Raw genomic sequence first — 15,232 nt, forward strand, 5'->3', positions numbered from 1 at the left:
CACCCTAAAAAACCACACACAAACACACCAACTCACACACTCGCCATCATATTTTAAATAATATACTTTTTCAAATTGCGCTAAGCAGTGGTTACTTGCTTGAAAAAAAAAGTAGTAACAAATAACAACAAAAAACAAAAAAGTAAGGAAAAGGAAAAAAAATGTTGTAAAGTTCATAATACACAAGAAAGAAAAAACAAAACATAAAACAAATAAGAGACAGAGGGAAAAGTTATTCGTCAAATATTTCTTTCCAACTATCCCACTGTTTTTCAAATTTATGCACTTTAGAACTTTGAATTGCAGCATATCTTTCAACATTATATTTTATCTTTAAAAGACCAAGAAAACCAATTAGTGTTGGCACCTTGTTCAACATCAGACAAGAAAATAAGTATTGTTTCAAAGATAGAATAATATAATTAATAACTTTGTTATGACATGTTAATGGAGCTTCACCGAACATGATATTTAATACATTAAACCCAATCCTTTCAGAAGTCTTTCTGTAAATATGAAGACTCAGTTCACTCCACAGAGTATGTATAATATCACAAGAAAAAAAAACATGGACTATGGTTTCTACATTTTTCTTACAAAAAATACACAGCTGTCTAAAGACTTGATATTATTTTTTTAAGGTAATACCCAACTGGAAGAATTCTGTGTAAAATTCTAAACTGTAACCACTGAACAGAAGAATCATGAGTTGTTTAAAACAAATCTTAAAAACATCATTTACTGAAATATCATCAACACCATATGGAGTTAGTTCTGTCCTCCATTTATTTATAGCAGTTGGTACATCATCTTTCTCATTCAAATAGTTGTAAATAATTTTGGTACATTTTTCTGATATTAAAACAGGTTGCAAAAAAACTGGCATACATGGATTAGGAATTCTTTTTACAGAACTCCTGTCAATAGATAATAGTTTCAAATATTTAAAAATTGATGTTGTAAAGCTATTATATTGCATAATACATATGTCATTGAGGTTATATATGCGTTTAAATACATCAAAAGCTAAAACATTACAATCCTCATCAAGAAAATCTTGCACTTCCTTTACCCCACTTTTATACCAGGATTTATAAAAGATTGTTTTGTTGGCTACTTTTATATTGGAATTATACCATACTGGTTGTCTTTAATGGTTGGGTGGTTATTAATAGTTTTTATATAACATGACCAAGAATAGAGAACATCTTTCCAAAAAGCATTGTTTTCTTTATGTAGACATTCCAATACAAAAGTGTCTCCAAAATCATATAATTTCTGTAAAAAATCATGTCCATTGATGGTGTAAAAAATATCCATCCAAGGTTTATATGATTTTGTTAACCTTTTTATCCATGAACATTTAAGGGCTGTAATAAAGTTGTTTATATCCACCATTTTTATACCCCCTGAAAAATAGTCTTGTGTTATAATTGATATTACATGTAATTGATATGCCTAAGATATTAATTGCCTTATTATCTTTGTAGATTTAAAATCGCAACAATTGAAACTGTCTGACGGAAACAGTCTACTAGAAAATTCACCTTTGCTACAAAACGCTTCTTCAGATCAATTGAAAAGTAATATATAATCATTGCATGCAACTTCAACATCACTAAACATGATACACTGTATCAAATCTTGTAAAATGATTTGTAACCATCTTATATAATTCAACTTTATTTTCTCGTATTAAGATGTGTAATGATATATTTTAATGTAGTTTAATATTTATGTTATATTCTGTTTCATGAAAACAAAATCAAATAATAAGTAATGATTACTAGAATTATTAAAATATTTTTCACTTTTTGCAGACAGTAAATCTGGATCAAATATGCCGGATGATGTTAATAAAGACTATTCAGAACGCAATGATGATGTTATGAACTTTCAGGTACGCCGTTTAAATGTAACTCTCCTATTCAAACTAAACATCTTGGTGTCAACATCCCATATTCACACACACACACACACACACACACACACACACACACACACACACACACACACACACACACACACACACACACACACACACACACACACACACACACACACACACGCACGCACGCACGCACGCACGCACGCACGCACGCACGCACGCACGGGGAAACGACAGGTTGAAGATATTTTCAGTGAAATAGATATACTTAATTTTGTTTTTAACATCCACTGTAAACCTTATGTCATCTCATCTTAAGCCGTAGAACTTTAATTATCTGGTGAGTGTTAAATCTCCTGCAAGCGCATGGGGGCTGTCATTAAAGCATTTCTGTGACGTCAGCATACCACTTCGATAACCTGACCCACACATTGTATAACATAATTCTGGAAGAATGGCGCAGAAAATGTATATGGGATAGTACCATATGTATTTGAACCAGAATATACAGAAGGAGTACTTGAAAATCTCGCTACTGATAATAATTCGTAAAGTCCAATTATTCCAAGATTAAAGGATTGGCGTTCGTGTGAACAATACGACGTTATACATACTGTAGAGAACTGTATGTGTTGTAAACATTGCGATTATACAGTTTGGAATATGGGAGAACTAGGTAGCATAACTGACCATGACCAGTTTAATCTGCTAATTCTTAATCCAGCTGTTCTGTTCATTGATTTTATTCAATTCATGATTTAAAAAAAAAAAAACAAGGTTACATTTTGCAGTTTTTCTTAGATTCCTGATCTTTTTTTCCTTTTGTTGTATTAATTAGAGCGGACACAGCATCAGGTTTTAATTTTTTTCATCGTGGAATTTTCTTTAGAGATTCTGCCACATGATTTCTCTCAAAACAATCCGGGGTGAAATGATCTTCACAGACAAGCCTTTAAGTCTTGAACACACAAGTTTCAAAAGACAAATTTCCATTTTTTAAATCAGTAATCAATTGTTTGCATCTGCATATGGATGCAGCATCTTTAGTAGGGCTTGGTATTACAAAAAAAACCCTTTTTTGCCTTCTTCTTGCTTATTTGTGTAATTAAAGGCTTGACAAGCAGGCATATTTAGACACACATAACTGTTAACTCCCCTATTGTAGTTGTTATAGGGATATAATGCGTATTTATGAATTCATGTTAGCAATCAAAAAAATTAAACAGTTTATTTTCATGTGAAGATTTAAAGTTTTCTTTCTTTTTCTTACAAGTTTGTGCATGACCATCTGTTTTAATAAAATGTGTGGAGAATATTTAGAGGAGGATGGTTAATGACAAAAGAAGAAAAATAACCCCAAAAATTCAATGTTGAACCTTTTTGCAGAATGAAAGTCAAAAAGGGCGATTGTGTCATGGGGAGAGTAGAATTAAAGAAAAGGATTGGGACGCAAATCAAGAGAAAACACTACAAACGAATGTTTACACGCATCCTCAAAATTCGTCAGAGTAAGTAAACTTCATTTTCTTTACGAGGAAATTACCCAAATATTTAGTACATTAATCTTTCTCACACGAAATATTTTTCAAAAATCCAGTTAAAATCCAGTTGAAATAAGTAATTTTCATTTCAAAATCATTGCAAGCCCAGATACAGTGCTGTCATCATAAAAAATTGACAAAGATAGGGTAGGATGGAATACAGAATTCACGAAACATGATAAAAATACATCAATTGAATTCTATCCCATTCTATCATATCATGCATCTTGTAGCAAATAAGATTCGAGTAGAAATTTCAGAGTGATTTTGCAAAACGCAAATTAATTTAACAAAACATTTACAACATAAATAATTTAAATAAAATAAAAGTAGAAATGAAAAAATAGTAAGTAAAAGTTATGGTAAAAGTAATTAGTAAAAGGAAATGGTTGATAACTGTGTCCTTGACCCATTCGGAAATTATTTTCTAAAAGTCTCGATTGGTAAAGAAAATTATTTTCTTATCTATAACAAATATTTTTTGAATTGTATTTTCTAATGAGAATGTTTAGAATATTTTTGGAATATTCTTCCACTTTTTAAGACTGTTGCATATTTATGTAAATATGGCTGGAAACTATTTATTTTCTCTTGAAGTTTGATATTGATATTTCTGGAAAATATTAAGATTTTCCAATTTTTGTCTTTTTACAAATTATTCATATTTTTGAGAGTTTTATTATTCAAATATTTTTTGTTTTGAGTTTTTTAACAGTTAATATTCATAGTCAAAGTTTTTAATTCATATCGTCTTCATTGTAAATATTCATTCTGAGTCATTAAATCATTTTGTTATATAAAATATTTAAATCTTCCAATCAGTTTTCTTCTGTCACTCTCTGCCAAAGCATAACTGTAGCATATATGGAAGTCATAGCTTAGCACATAGCTAACAGACAATCTGTGACACTGCCATATATACAATAGAGTGTTTACTGGTTTGCGGAAGCGTTGACTTACTTCCTTACTACATAAGTTACTTTCTTCTAATATAAATTTGGTTTTATGTATGAATTAGACAGTGTAAGCCTTAGTTAATAATTAGCTGATACAATTATCATTTTTCTCAAATTTCGTTCTATTTGACTTAAGTTCCTATATACAGATGGTATGGGATAGGATGGCATAGGATATATCGAGCTTATTAACAGGATAGTATGCAGGGTCCAATTGCAAGATAAATGATGAGATAGGATTGTTTTGTCAGTTTTCATGATAGCAACACGGTAATAACAGTTTTGGGGAAGTTTTAGATGAATATCACATTTTAGGTATGGTGTCCGTCAGTTGTAACGTTAACCTTGGAGATATTCTCCACTGACTTTTTTACATCTTGATTAAAAATAAAGTTTGTATTAACAAGGAAACACAGTAACTAATATTATTTTTTTTTACTCAAAACAGATTGGAATCTAAACAAACAAGATTGCCAGTAAAAAGACCATATGACTCTTGCGAAGGCAAAGAGGAGTTTCGGATGAAATCCAAACGTCCAGTTGTCAAGAAGACTCGATTCGCTTCTAACTCAACATCTTCTTCAGATAGGTACATATTGTAATTTGAAAAGGTCCTACTCCTTTTCCATGAAATCCATCAATGATAACCACAAAAACAAAACGTACTTGCTGTTTAATCATGAAAATGTTTTACATATAATTGCATAAGTAGATAAATTTTTTAATCAGAGATGAAAAAACTTTCTTATGAAAATACAACTGAAGATTATATATTTTGAAAGAGATTGGCATTTACGTTAAGACTTATGTTAAGCCCCATAAAGCCTAACAAGATTAACCAAAGGAGCAGTTTGTGTCTGTTGCATGGGTTGGTATATTGACATGCGTTATTTAGTGGTGATGGCGACTCCATCAAATCAACTGTTTATCAGATTATTTGCTGGTACCAGAGGCAGAAACAGGACCGTGGACTCTAGGGACATTGAAGGGACAATTGATGATAGGCGAGACATGGACAACTTTAGTAGAGATAACAGACCAAAAAGAAGGCCTACTAGAAGATTTGAGCGGTAAGTTACTGAAAATAGACTCGCAGCAAGAAGATAATACAGATTGGATGTAGCGCTCTTTTTATATATATTCAGGGAAAATGATAGAAGCGGTACTTGGTATCATTGGAAAGATAGTTTTCATCACGTACAATCAGACAGACGAAAAAAGAGATACAGAGACAGACGCAAAACTAGGACTTTACCAATGGACAATGGACATGAATGGAAATCAAAAAGAGGTGCGAATAAATTTGATATCCCAAGACTGTTGACTATTAGTAGAATGTTACACATACATGTACATGCACCATTGTTTTATCATTTATCAGCCAACACCAATTTTTGTCGATTTTATTGTAGAACGGATCTACAATATTTATTCTCATCGCATATATAAAATGACAATACTTTACAATTTCTATGAATGGTCAAGCTATCCTGCGCATACCAAAAATGGCATTAGGAATATTTGCTTTATATATGTATGTACAGAATCAATTTCTTTTCCTATTTGCACAGTATGTTAAAGATAAAAGTTTTTATGCTAAAAGTGTAATCCTTAACTTAAATAAGCGAAGCATTTTTTTTGTGAAGTAAAAGGTGTGAAGACAAAATTCAAAACCAAAGGTAGCTGTTTCCTTCCAAACATGCTGATTTCACTGTTGGGGCTAAAAAATGTTTTTGCCAAATTGCATTGTCTCGATATAACTATATGTTTTATCGAAGCAACTGGATTGTACATGTAATGGCGCACTGCTTTTTTTTAAAGAAAATGCTGTCATGGAAACAAGCTTTAGTAGGGACAACTGGCAGGGGGGTAGTAATAGTCCGAATGAAGAAAATGTGTCACTGATGGAGATCCCTTACAATCTGGGACAAGGCCCTCTTGGTAAATTAACTCGGTTTTACACTCTGACATTTTGGCCTGCCTTACATGAATCTTTCAATGCATAACTTAATTAAACTTAGTTACTAATTTGAAGATTTTGGTTTCAAATGTAAATATATAGGTAGTCCACCAGATTCGCAGAGGAACTTGGACAGCATCGCTGAAAGGAGAAAAAAAGATAGCAGCTGGTCTGCCTCAAAATATAAAGAAAACAGAATTTTGGGCTTCGAACCCCAGGACCGATTGACCTGGAATAATCTTGCCCTTCAGCCGAACACATGGCAGCAAGGGTTTGGCACACAGATGACCAGTGGGCACTTGGAAACAAGAGTCCCGGTCATGTTCCTGGCCCCCCAGCACACAGGAATGGTATTGACTAACACTTCCCTGACAGGAGGCCTAGGACAGACAGAACCCAGATTTGATGCATACAAAAGTATGCAGACTCAGTTTAGAAGATACTGAATACTAAATCTTTGCACCCAGAACTAGCTTCCTATTTTGCAATTATTATGCCTTCTGTCAGTTTGTCACTATATATTCAATACTCCTCTATTTTCGCATAGCATCAAAGGATTTATATAGCGTAAGCATACTATGCCGAAATAGAGCACGGCAAATGTTTTCGACGAAAATCTTACAAGCGCCGACAGCGGAATTCGAACTCACGACGCTAAAATCATACCAGCTTGAAGCCCAACGCGTTACCGCTACGCTAAAGTAGCCGTTATTAAAACCAATGGTATTTATATATATAAAACCTAGATATGTACGACTGACATCAAGCAATTAAAATTATTCATTTTTCCAAAAACACTTCATTATTGACGGTAATTTAAACGTTAAAGTTTCTTATAAACTTTTGAACAAATTGATTGAACATTTTACAAAGAAATTCTACATGAGAATCACAAAAACGCTTTTTTAAATGACACTTGATAAAGAATGTACAAGAAAAAAAAATTCAATGAGATTTCGTCTGCTAAACATTTCGAGTTTTCTCGGTAAGGTAAAACGTCTTTCATTTCTTGAAAAGAACATAAACCTTTGTTGACTTTTCATTGCACAACAACTTGTTGATAAAATAAACAATCAAATCAATTGATTTATTTGAAGAAACAAACAACCGCTTGCTTTTCCGGAGATTATTTTCAGGGACTTGTCAACACTCGAACGTCACATCTACTAGCAAAGCACGTCAGTATATTCAACAGTCGGCATATTAATAACAATAGTGTTGTGTTGTGCATGTACTATGCCTAATTAGTAGTCAGGGTTTGATACATAGTGCACTCGCCTCCGGCTCGTGCACTATGTATCAAACCCTGACTACTATTTAGGCATAGTACATGCACAACACAACACTATTATATAATAATGATTGTATGAATAAAATTGTAGATAGAATCATTTGGTTATTTAATATATTTTATATAAATGTAAATAGTGGTTAATATCGTAAATTTGAATCAATGTTGAATTAAACTGCTATATTTTTTATTTTTTTTTTATATGAGATACACTAGATATGCTCAGGTAATCTTGGCGAAATGTTGGAATTATAAATACGTAAATCGCATAAAAGTAGTACAATGAGGTAAAAGTTAATGTAACACTTAGTATAACAAAATTATGACGTCAAAGCGCATTAGTTACAGAATATCGTTTCCCCCTTCAGTGCAATTTAAATGTACTTGAAGTTCAGTTTTGCATTTATGACTTTCAATTAAAAAGCGTTGCTGCGTTAGTTTTGTAACAATCGTTATTTGATCCTCCGTAATACGACAACTGTGTGTAGTCCACTAATACATTCTCCATAGCCGATAATGTTAACCAAATGTCAAACAGCATTTTCCCTAATTTTTGTTCATCAAAGAGTAATTCCTCAAAGTGAAGCTACAAAAGTTGTCCATCTTTGGGCCGAGTTTCGTGGTTTGGTGTCAGATTCCTTTCCCGCAAAATCCGTCTGTTTACGTGTACCCCTGAAAAAGAAAGTGAAAGTAGAAAATTCCTGCCTATCAGTGAATCATCACATAACACAAAATAATTCCATACACTTTCAGGTTAAATCACATTTTGCTTAATATACTACAGCGAAAATGTTCCTCATTTACAAGTATGATGTTCATATTAATACAGACAGCTGTGCATTTCCAATGAAAATTATTTGAAAACATCACTCGCGCGAATTGAACGTGGAGTGCATTTTATGAAATTTTTCCGTGTGAATTTCAAGTTAAATTCATGTGAATTGCAGGGATTTTTTGCTCTCGATCTTGAATGAGTCTCCTTATTATGGGTTTACAATAGTTTTTTTCCTAATGGCAGTTTAAATAGTTGTTCAAAATTATAATGAAGTCAATATAAAACGAACATCTAAATTAAGGAGTGACTGTAGAAAAAGAAACTACCGTCATTTTTATAAACTTTTTGTTTTCAAATCTTTAAAGAATACTGTTCTTTAAAAAAAAAAATAATAATAGTAAATTATGAAGCTGGAACATCATTACCAATTTCTTGAGTTTTTTGTGTATCTGTATTGTTCAACTTTTTTGCATTCGTTTGCTAGCATAATACGTATATGTACATAATCTCTATACATGTTCTGTAATTCCGCAAACGTTTTACACCTGTATTATGTAAATATATACTAACATTTTAGTAACATCGTTTCTTTATGATCTTATGATGCAAAGGAAGCAAAGAATCAAGAGAAAATTATTGAAATTAGAGTTTGAATATTGATATCTTTTTAGTAACTAGTAAATATGGTTTGAATAGTAAACATTTCAATTGTTGAGTTTTTATTAAATTTTTGTTTTGGGATCTGCTTTAGGCAAAATATTTTATATTCTTTTGTTCTGTTTTTGGCAATATTTTTTCCCTTGGGATCTAACGTGATAAATATTGCTCAAAACACATCATAATATAAAAACCTTTTCAATTATATTGAATCTTACAGGGATAATATATCTTAGAGGAGGACGGTAGCAAATCACAGACTGAGTTATATAAAGAATGCATACAAATACAATTTGGCATCTACCTTCATATAAAAGTGTTCTGTTTTGTGTTTAACGTGTTAAAGTATCTTATAGAAAACTTAATTATATGATACTTAATAACGTTCTAGAAAATATCGTAAATACAATTCGATAAAATTGTTCTACTTTATATTTTATTTCAGAATAGACAAACGTTTATTTTGTCAACTTCGACTTTATTACAATCTTGCCAAACTAAACTGAAGTTTGTATACGAGGAATAAAATGATTTATTAGCAAATTATCTTACATTTGAACGTTTTCTATCTTTTGATATAATCTTTTGTAAAAATGTGTCTATAAAAGAGGGTTGGGTAGGCTTGGTTATTCAGAATATTTAAGTTTCGTTTAAAGAAGAGCTCTGTAGTAATAGCTACTCAAGCTTAAAGCTAAATTATTGAATTTTATCGGTTAACTAACGAATTCTATAGCTAAGAATTTAAGTTTGATGTGTAAATTGATGACCACCCAGCCTCCACACCGTAAGGTAAGCTATCTGGAAACACACGCACATAACAGTTTGAGGTAATGTGGATTTAAATAAACATTACAATTTATCTGTTTAATTTGAAAAAAATCAACACACCATAGTACGTGTTGTATCGAAGGTTTACCCTACGGTATCATGTATGAACATTTGCCAATTTCAGAGTTAAATTTGTCAAGAATTGTTGATATTAATGATCTATCAATTAGAGCATGATCCTAATTATATGTTTTCGAGATTGGCTGCCGTTTTGTTCTACATATTAATTACCTACACAAGCTTGAAGCTTTTAATCTATTGAAATAAGTTTTAATTCAAAAATTTGGGTTAATAAATGCGACTTACTTTGCCGGAGATCTGAAATAAATGATATTTCTATTTACGTATTTGCTATTGTACTAGTTAAAGGCCGGTCATTTTACAAACGGTCCCTTTCTTTCCTGCACAAACTTCAAAATAATGCCACTTGTCAATCAAGTAAAAAACAATAGAACACAGTTTGATTGACGTAATCGTCCGAGCATTATCCGACCAGGCCCGTGAAATATATTTTCTAGCAGTGAACAACATCATCTTTAATATATTACGTCACGTATTAAAAGGGGAGTATTTTTTGAACATTATTAAAATTGATTATTAAAATTAATCAATAAAAAAATCTCAAAGAAGAGGGGCTCGAAAAATATTGAATTTGCGTTTATAAACAAACATATGAGCTAATTAAGCTTTAGTTACTTGTAATTAACTAAATCAAACTTGTCGAGTTCTAAACATAATGGATTTAGCTATATATTTAAAGCAGAATTAACTTACTGTGTTTATTCAATTGTCCTTCACCTTTGGCAAACTCGGGCACAATAAGGTTGTTTTTGGTGTTTAAAAAACTATTAAATAAAAAAAATGGATCACGTTAACATAATGTATTTTGAAGTCCTGCATTGGTCTTAAATATTTGATGTATTCTGTTTATCTCACTTTGGTTGTTGCTTTAATTTGTGGGATATTTTTTCATACAAACATTTAATTTTTTTAAACAATGGCACTAAACTATTATAAAAGAACATATGAGAACAATACAAGATTTTTTTTTAGTTTAAGATATTGACATCAATCAGATTTATTGACATAAATACAGGTTTTTTAATATTAACATCCAAAGTGTATTTTTCTTAATGTTTGTATAGGAAATCTGTGACTTTCAATATGTAAAAACACACTTCAAACCTGACCGCGGTGTGTAAACACAAGTTTACATCATCGCGTTTTTATATATATTATTGGTAGATTTAATAAAACGTTCAAATTTACCTAACCCATATGATATGAACTTTTGAAAAGAATCGTTACTTCTTATCTATTCTATCTGTAAAAAAAGTTAACAGCAAAAATGTACAGTCGCATACCAGAAATGAGTTCGAAAAATGGCCCCCGTAACATCCGGGTTTTTTTCTGTAAGGTAGATTTTTAAAAAAGAAAATAAAGCCTATTAGCTACAAAACCCAGAAAACAGCAATTTAACTCTAATGAATTTCTATATATTTGGTTTGCACAAAATATTACTTAAGATGTTTCCATCTTTATAAGTATTAGTAATCTTTTTTATAAATATGGTAACTTCAATCAATTCAAAAAAAATTGGAAGGTTTTTTTTCTTTTAATATGTAAAGCGATGTTTCAGATAAGTGATCATAGTCACGTCTAACACGAAAACTAATTTCAGTTTTAAGTGCTTCCCAAAAAACAATTCATTGCTCTTATTTCAGCATTATTTGTAAGTATCTCTGAGGGCAACTGTACAAGCAGTTTGTCAAGTATTTCACAACATCTGTTATCCTTCCAGTTGGTTCACATTGTTCTTTGTTTGTTTCAATGAATGAAGCCCGGGGAATTCAAGGCCAAGTTCAATTTGTTTCCCACATCCCATTAAAAAACAAAAACACTTTTTTTCTAAAGGCAATCCATCAAGTTCATTATTTTTGCTTTCCTTATCTTTCTTCGTGCTAAGCTGGCAATTCATTCCAACTCCGTATATGTAGGGTGCAAAGTGCATTGACTTTGTATATGACCAAAATATACAGCGCCTTTCAAAGAAGCAAGACCCGCCTCGGGTGGTATTATGATACGGTATGTTTTGAATTTTTCCAGAAGGGAGTCTTTAACGAGTTTACAATCTGCAAATCTACCAATTATGATAATGTCTTTGGTACCTGTCTTTGTTAGAATTTTTTCAATGAACTTCGAAATATTGTTAATTGCATTCTGGAAAAAAGTATTAAACACAGAATTTGAAGTACACAACTTGTGGTTGCTGAAAGTGACATCGCTTCCATAATTTGTGCTTTGCAGAGCTTCTGGTATACCACCTTTGAACTTTTGATTTATAAGTGCAACGGGAACGTTTATTCTAATAATGTCGGATTCCAACTCTCTAAATTTTTGGACTTCAGAGTTTCTAAGCATCGTTAAATAATCGTTCATATTCACTTCTGCAAATAAATTCATAATGCCTTTGCCTCCAATTGTCGTCCACGGAGATTCCAGTAAACGGTCCTCTATTTACGTCTCCTTTAAGGTGCCATTTTCATCTGGTTTTATATGAGCTGCTATGTCAACACTGTCTCCTAATGGACAGAAAATTACATTGAATGTAAATGCACATATACTTAAATTATTTTCATAATATACATTTAGATATGCAATAGTACACATTTCCCCTTAAAGGTAATTCACACTATGTTTAACTTTTTTCATTTTATAATAAAAAGTCTTAAAAACATGCAGTGAAATTCTTTTAATTTTCAAACAAGTATTTAAGCAAATAAGTTAATTACATAGAGATGTTTTGCACTTCTTGTTGCTTATCTGATCTTACCTTATACACGTAGTTCCCATTATTTGTTTTAAATGTACCGGTATCTCCACAAACCCATGAAGTATGCTTTCTATATCCTTGTTTGTTCTCCGGATCCATGTCTGAACATTTAGAGGCATTTTTTTCTTACATTACTTTTTATACAACTGTATCAACTGTGTTTTACTTATTATTTCCTTGATTGTCATTAAATTAAATACTTGCACTGGTTTAGAGTTTTCAAATTTTAATATATTTAACACAAAATATGTTTTAAGTTTTTTTCTCAAATGTAACACCCCAGCGAGTTTCGAAATTAGAAATTAGAAAGAACAAAATTATTAAATATAACTTGATTCTATTGTTTAATTCGAAAGAAAGTATGTCACAGTAGGAAGGTGCACCATACCACCTTCAGATGTTATCTACTTCCTTTTATTCTATTAAGCATAATCATACAAGAACTTTCCTGGTACTCTAAAAAATGTGGTGCCTTCCAACTGTGTTTGAAGTTATACAATTATACCCTCGGTCCATTGTTCTGGCACTTTCTCTACTTCTTATGCAAATCTTGTTAAAGAAAGTGTGTAGAAGACTAGCCATTATGTCGTTTGATTCTAGTATTTTTTCTACCTTTCTGGTATCTAATCTACCTGCTTTGTCATTGTTTTCCTTTCTTTTTTCATTTTTCTTAAAGTTCATTTGATATTCTTAATTAAAGTTTTGCGATTTAATCGGACGGTCTTATTATTATTTTGAAATCTTTTCTGGGTTTTTTTCTTCTTCTTCCAAACGCCATGTTTGATTGTTAATTAATATATCGCTTGTTTATTCACCTATTTTTTTTTATTTTCAGGTTGGATAACATATCTTTAAATATTGTACTTGATTAAAATTCACTTTCGTATTAAATTTTTCCACATTTACTAAAATCTAAAGTACAATTTGTTGAATCGAAATAGCTTTAATGAAAACGGATCGCCTAAATTTCCGTGGAGGTACACACGTTTACCAAGGTATGAGAGGGGTTCTTGTTTTGCACTGATTGATACATACAGCGCGTTAAGATGAATTAAAATAATTTCCAAATGTAAGAACAACCTAACCCAAAACCTACTTTTTCGTTGGCTGATCAAAAGGTCTGGTAAATAAAGATTTAAATTAGAATTTAACGAGGCCGGGTCTAATTTGTTCTGCCCTAGATTTTTGAAGGAACTTTTTTTACATTAATTTCTACTGATATAATTATTATTTTAAGATAAAAAAAAAATAAGATATTTACCACACCGTTTATTTAAGGGGGCATCTCAAAGTTTGTGAATTTTTTACATAGGACCCTATAGAATTTTGCACATTTTGCACTTCTGCCCTAGGGATTTCTTTTCTGTTCGATATATTAAAGTTATTGCTTAAAGGTTTTATTAATAGTCAAATAAAAAAACTAGCTTTTACCTCATGGTTTGTTCCAGGGATCTTATCAAAGTTGTTTTTGTATTCCCAATTTCCCAGATTTGTAATATAATGGCATTTTTATTTAACAAAGGCTGCGATGGTGATCCTTATAGTATTATTAAAACATTCAGACATATTTAAGTAATAAATAAATATATAACTGTCATCACATATTAAGGGTCATTAATATAAAATGCATGGTTACTGTCTTGCAATATATGAATTAAGCTATATTTAGGTGGGTCAAGAAAACGTGACAGAGGGCTAGGCTTGCTGAACCCTTTTCACATTTTCGACCCGAGCCCAATTATAGCTTATGCTTCGAGACATTTATGGTTATTCAACAATATTTCAATATCACTTTTACGCATCAAACGAGCTATTTTCAACAAATTTCGCTGAATATCTGCAGTTGAAACTATCACGTCATGGCGTCAACCAAGCAAAAAGATGAAGTCACAATACAAATGAAACGCTGCGCGCAAGCGTGCGTACTCGATCTGTACTCGGCCTCGTTAAGAGATACGACTTATCAAAGGACTATATTTACATTTCACATATATTTTGCATGTAAAGCTACGCAGCAATGTTAAGGCGTCCCGATGCTAAAATACGGCTTGAAAACGATATTATTTAAATCATCGCAAAACTACTTTGACCGGGGGTATTTCTTAAAATCTATGTTACATTTATTGACACGGATGTTAAATATTATATTTGATGCATTTTTGTGACGTCATATGTACTTTGTAATCACGTGACGGGCGAATCCTAATATTGCAAATGATCTATTTAAATCGCATCGGCGCAGGTGATTAAGGACATTAAATCATACATATTTTAATGAAAAATCCTTTGTTAAGTCATATACTTTGAAGTTCTTGCTTGGGAAAGAAACAGATATTTCGTTTATGGAAGATATTGTTGAAACATTCCACAAAATCATCAAAATAATGCACATTTTTACCAATCAAAAGCGATTTACAAAAAATTGGGGTAAATGCGTAGGTTTCCCAAGCACGATTCACATTGGTACTTATATTCTCTACCAATTTTACGTAAAATATTCTAA

The 15,232-nt window shown here is 31.6% G+C and overlaps 1 protein-coding gene across 1 annotated transcript; it reads left to right on the forward strand.

The window, feature by feature from the left end:
* Positions 1-1,494: 1,494 nt before the first annotated feature.
* LOC136272233 (uncharacterized) lies at positions 1,495-8,707 on the forward strand. Its single transcript, XM_066073480.1, has 8 exons — positions 1,495-1,583; positions 1,821-1,900; positions 3,275-3,396; positions 4,834-4,974; positions 5,318-5,455; positions 5,531-5,676; positions 6,207-6,326; positions 6,448-8,707. The coding sequence occupies exons 2-8, from the start codon at positions 1,841-1,843 to the stop codon at positions 6,789-6,791; spliced, it is 1,071 nt and encodes a 356-aa protein (XP_065929552.1). The 5' UTR covers positions 1,495-1,583; positions 1,821-1,840; the 3' UTR covers positions 6,792-8,707.
* Positions 8,708-15,232: the final 6,525 nt, after the last annotated feature.

Source organism: Magallana gigas, chromosome 10 (assembly GCF_963853765.1).
Source record: "Magallana gigas chromosome 10, xbMagGiga1.1, whole genome shotgun sequence".
NCBI classification, from domain to species: Eukaryota; Metazoa; Mollusca; class Bivalvia; order Ostreida; family Ostreidae; genus Magallana; species Magallana gigas.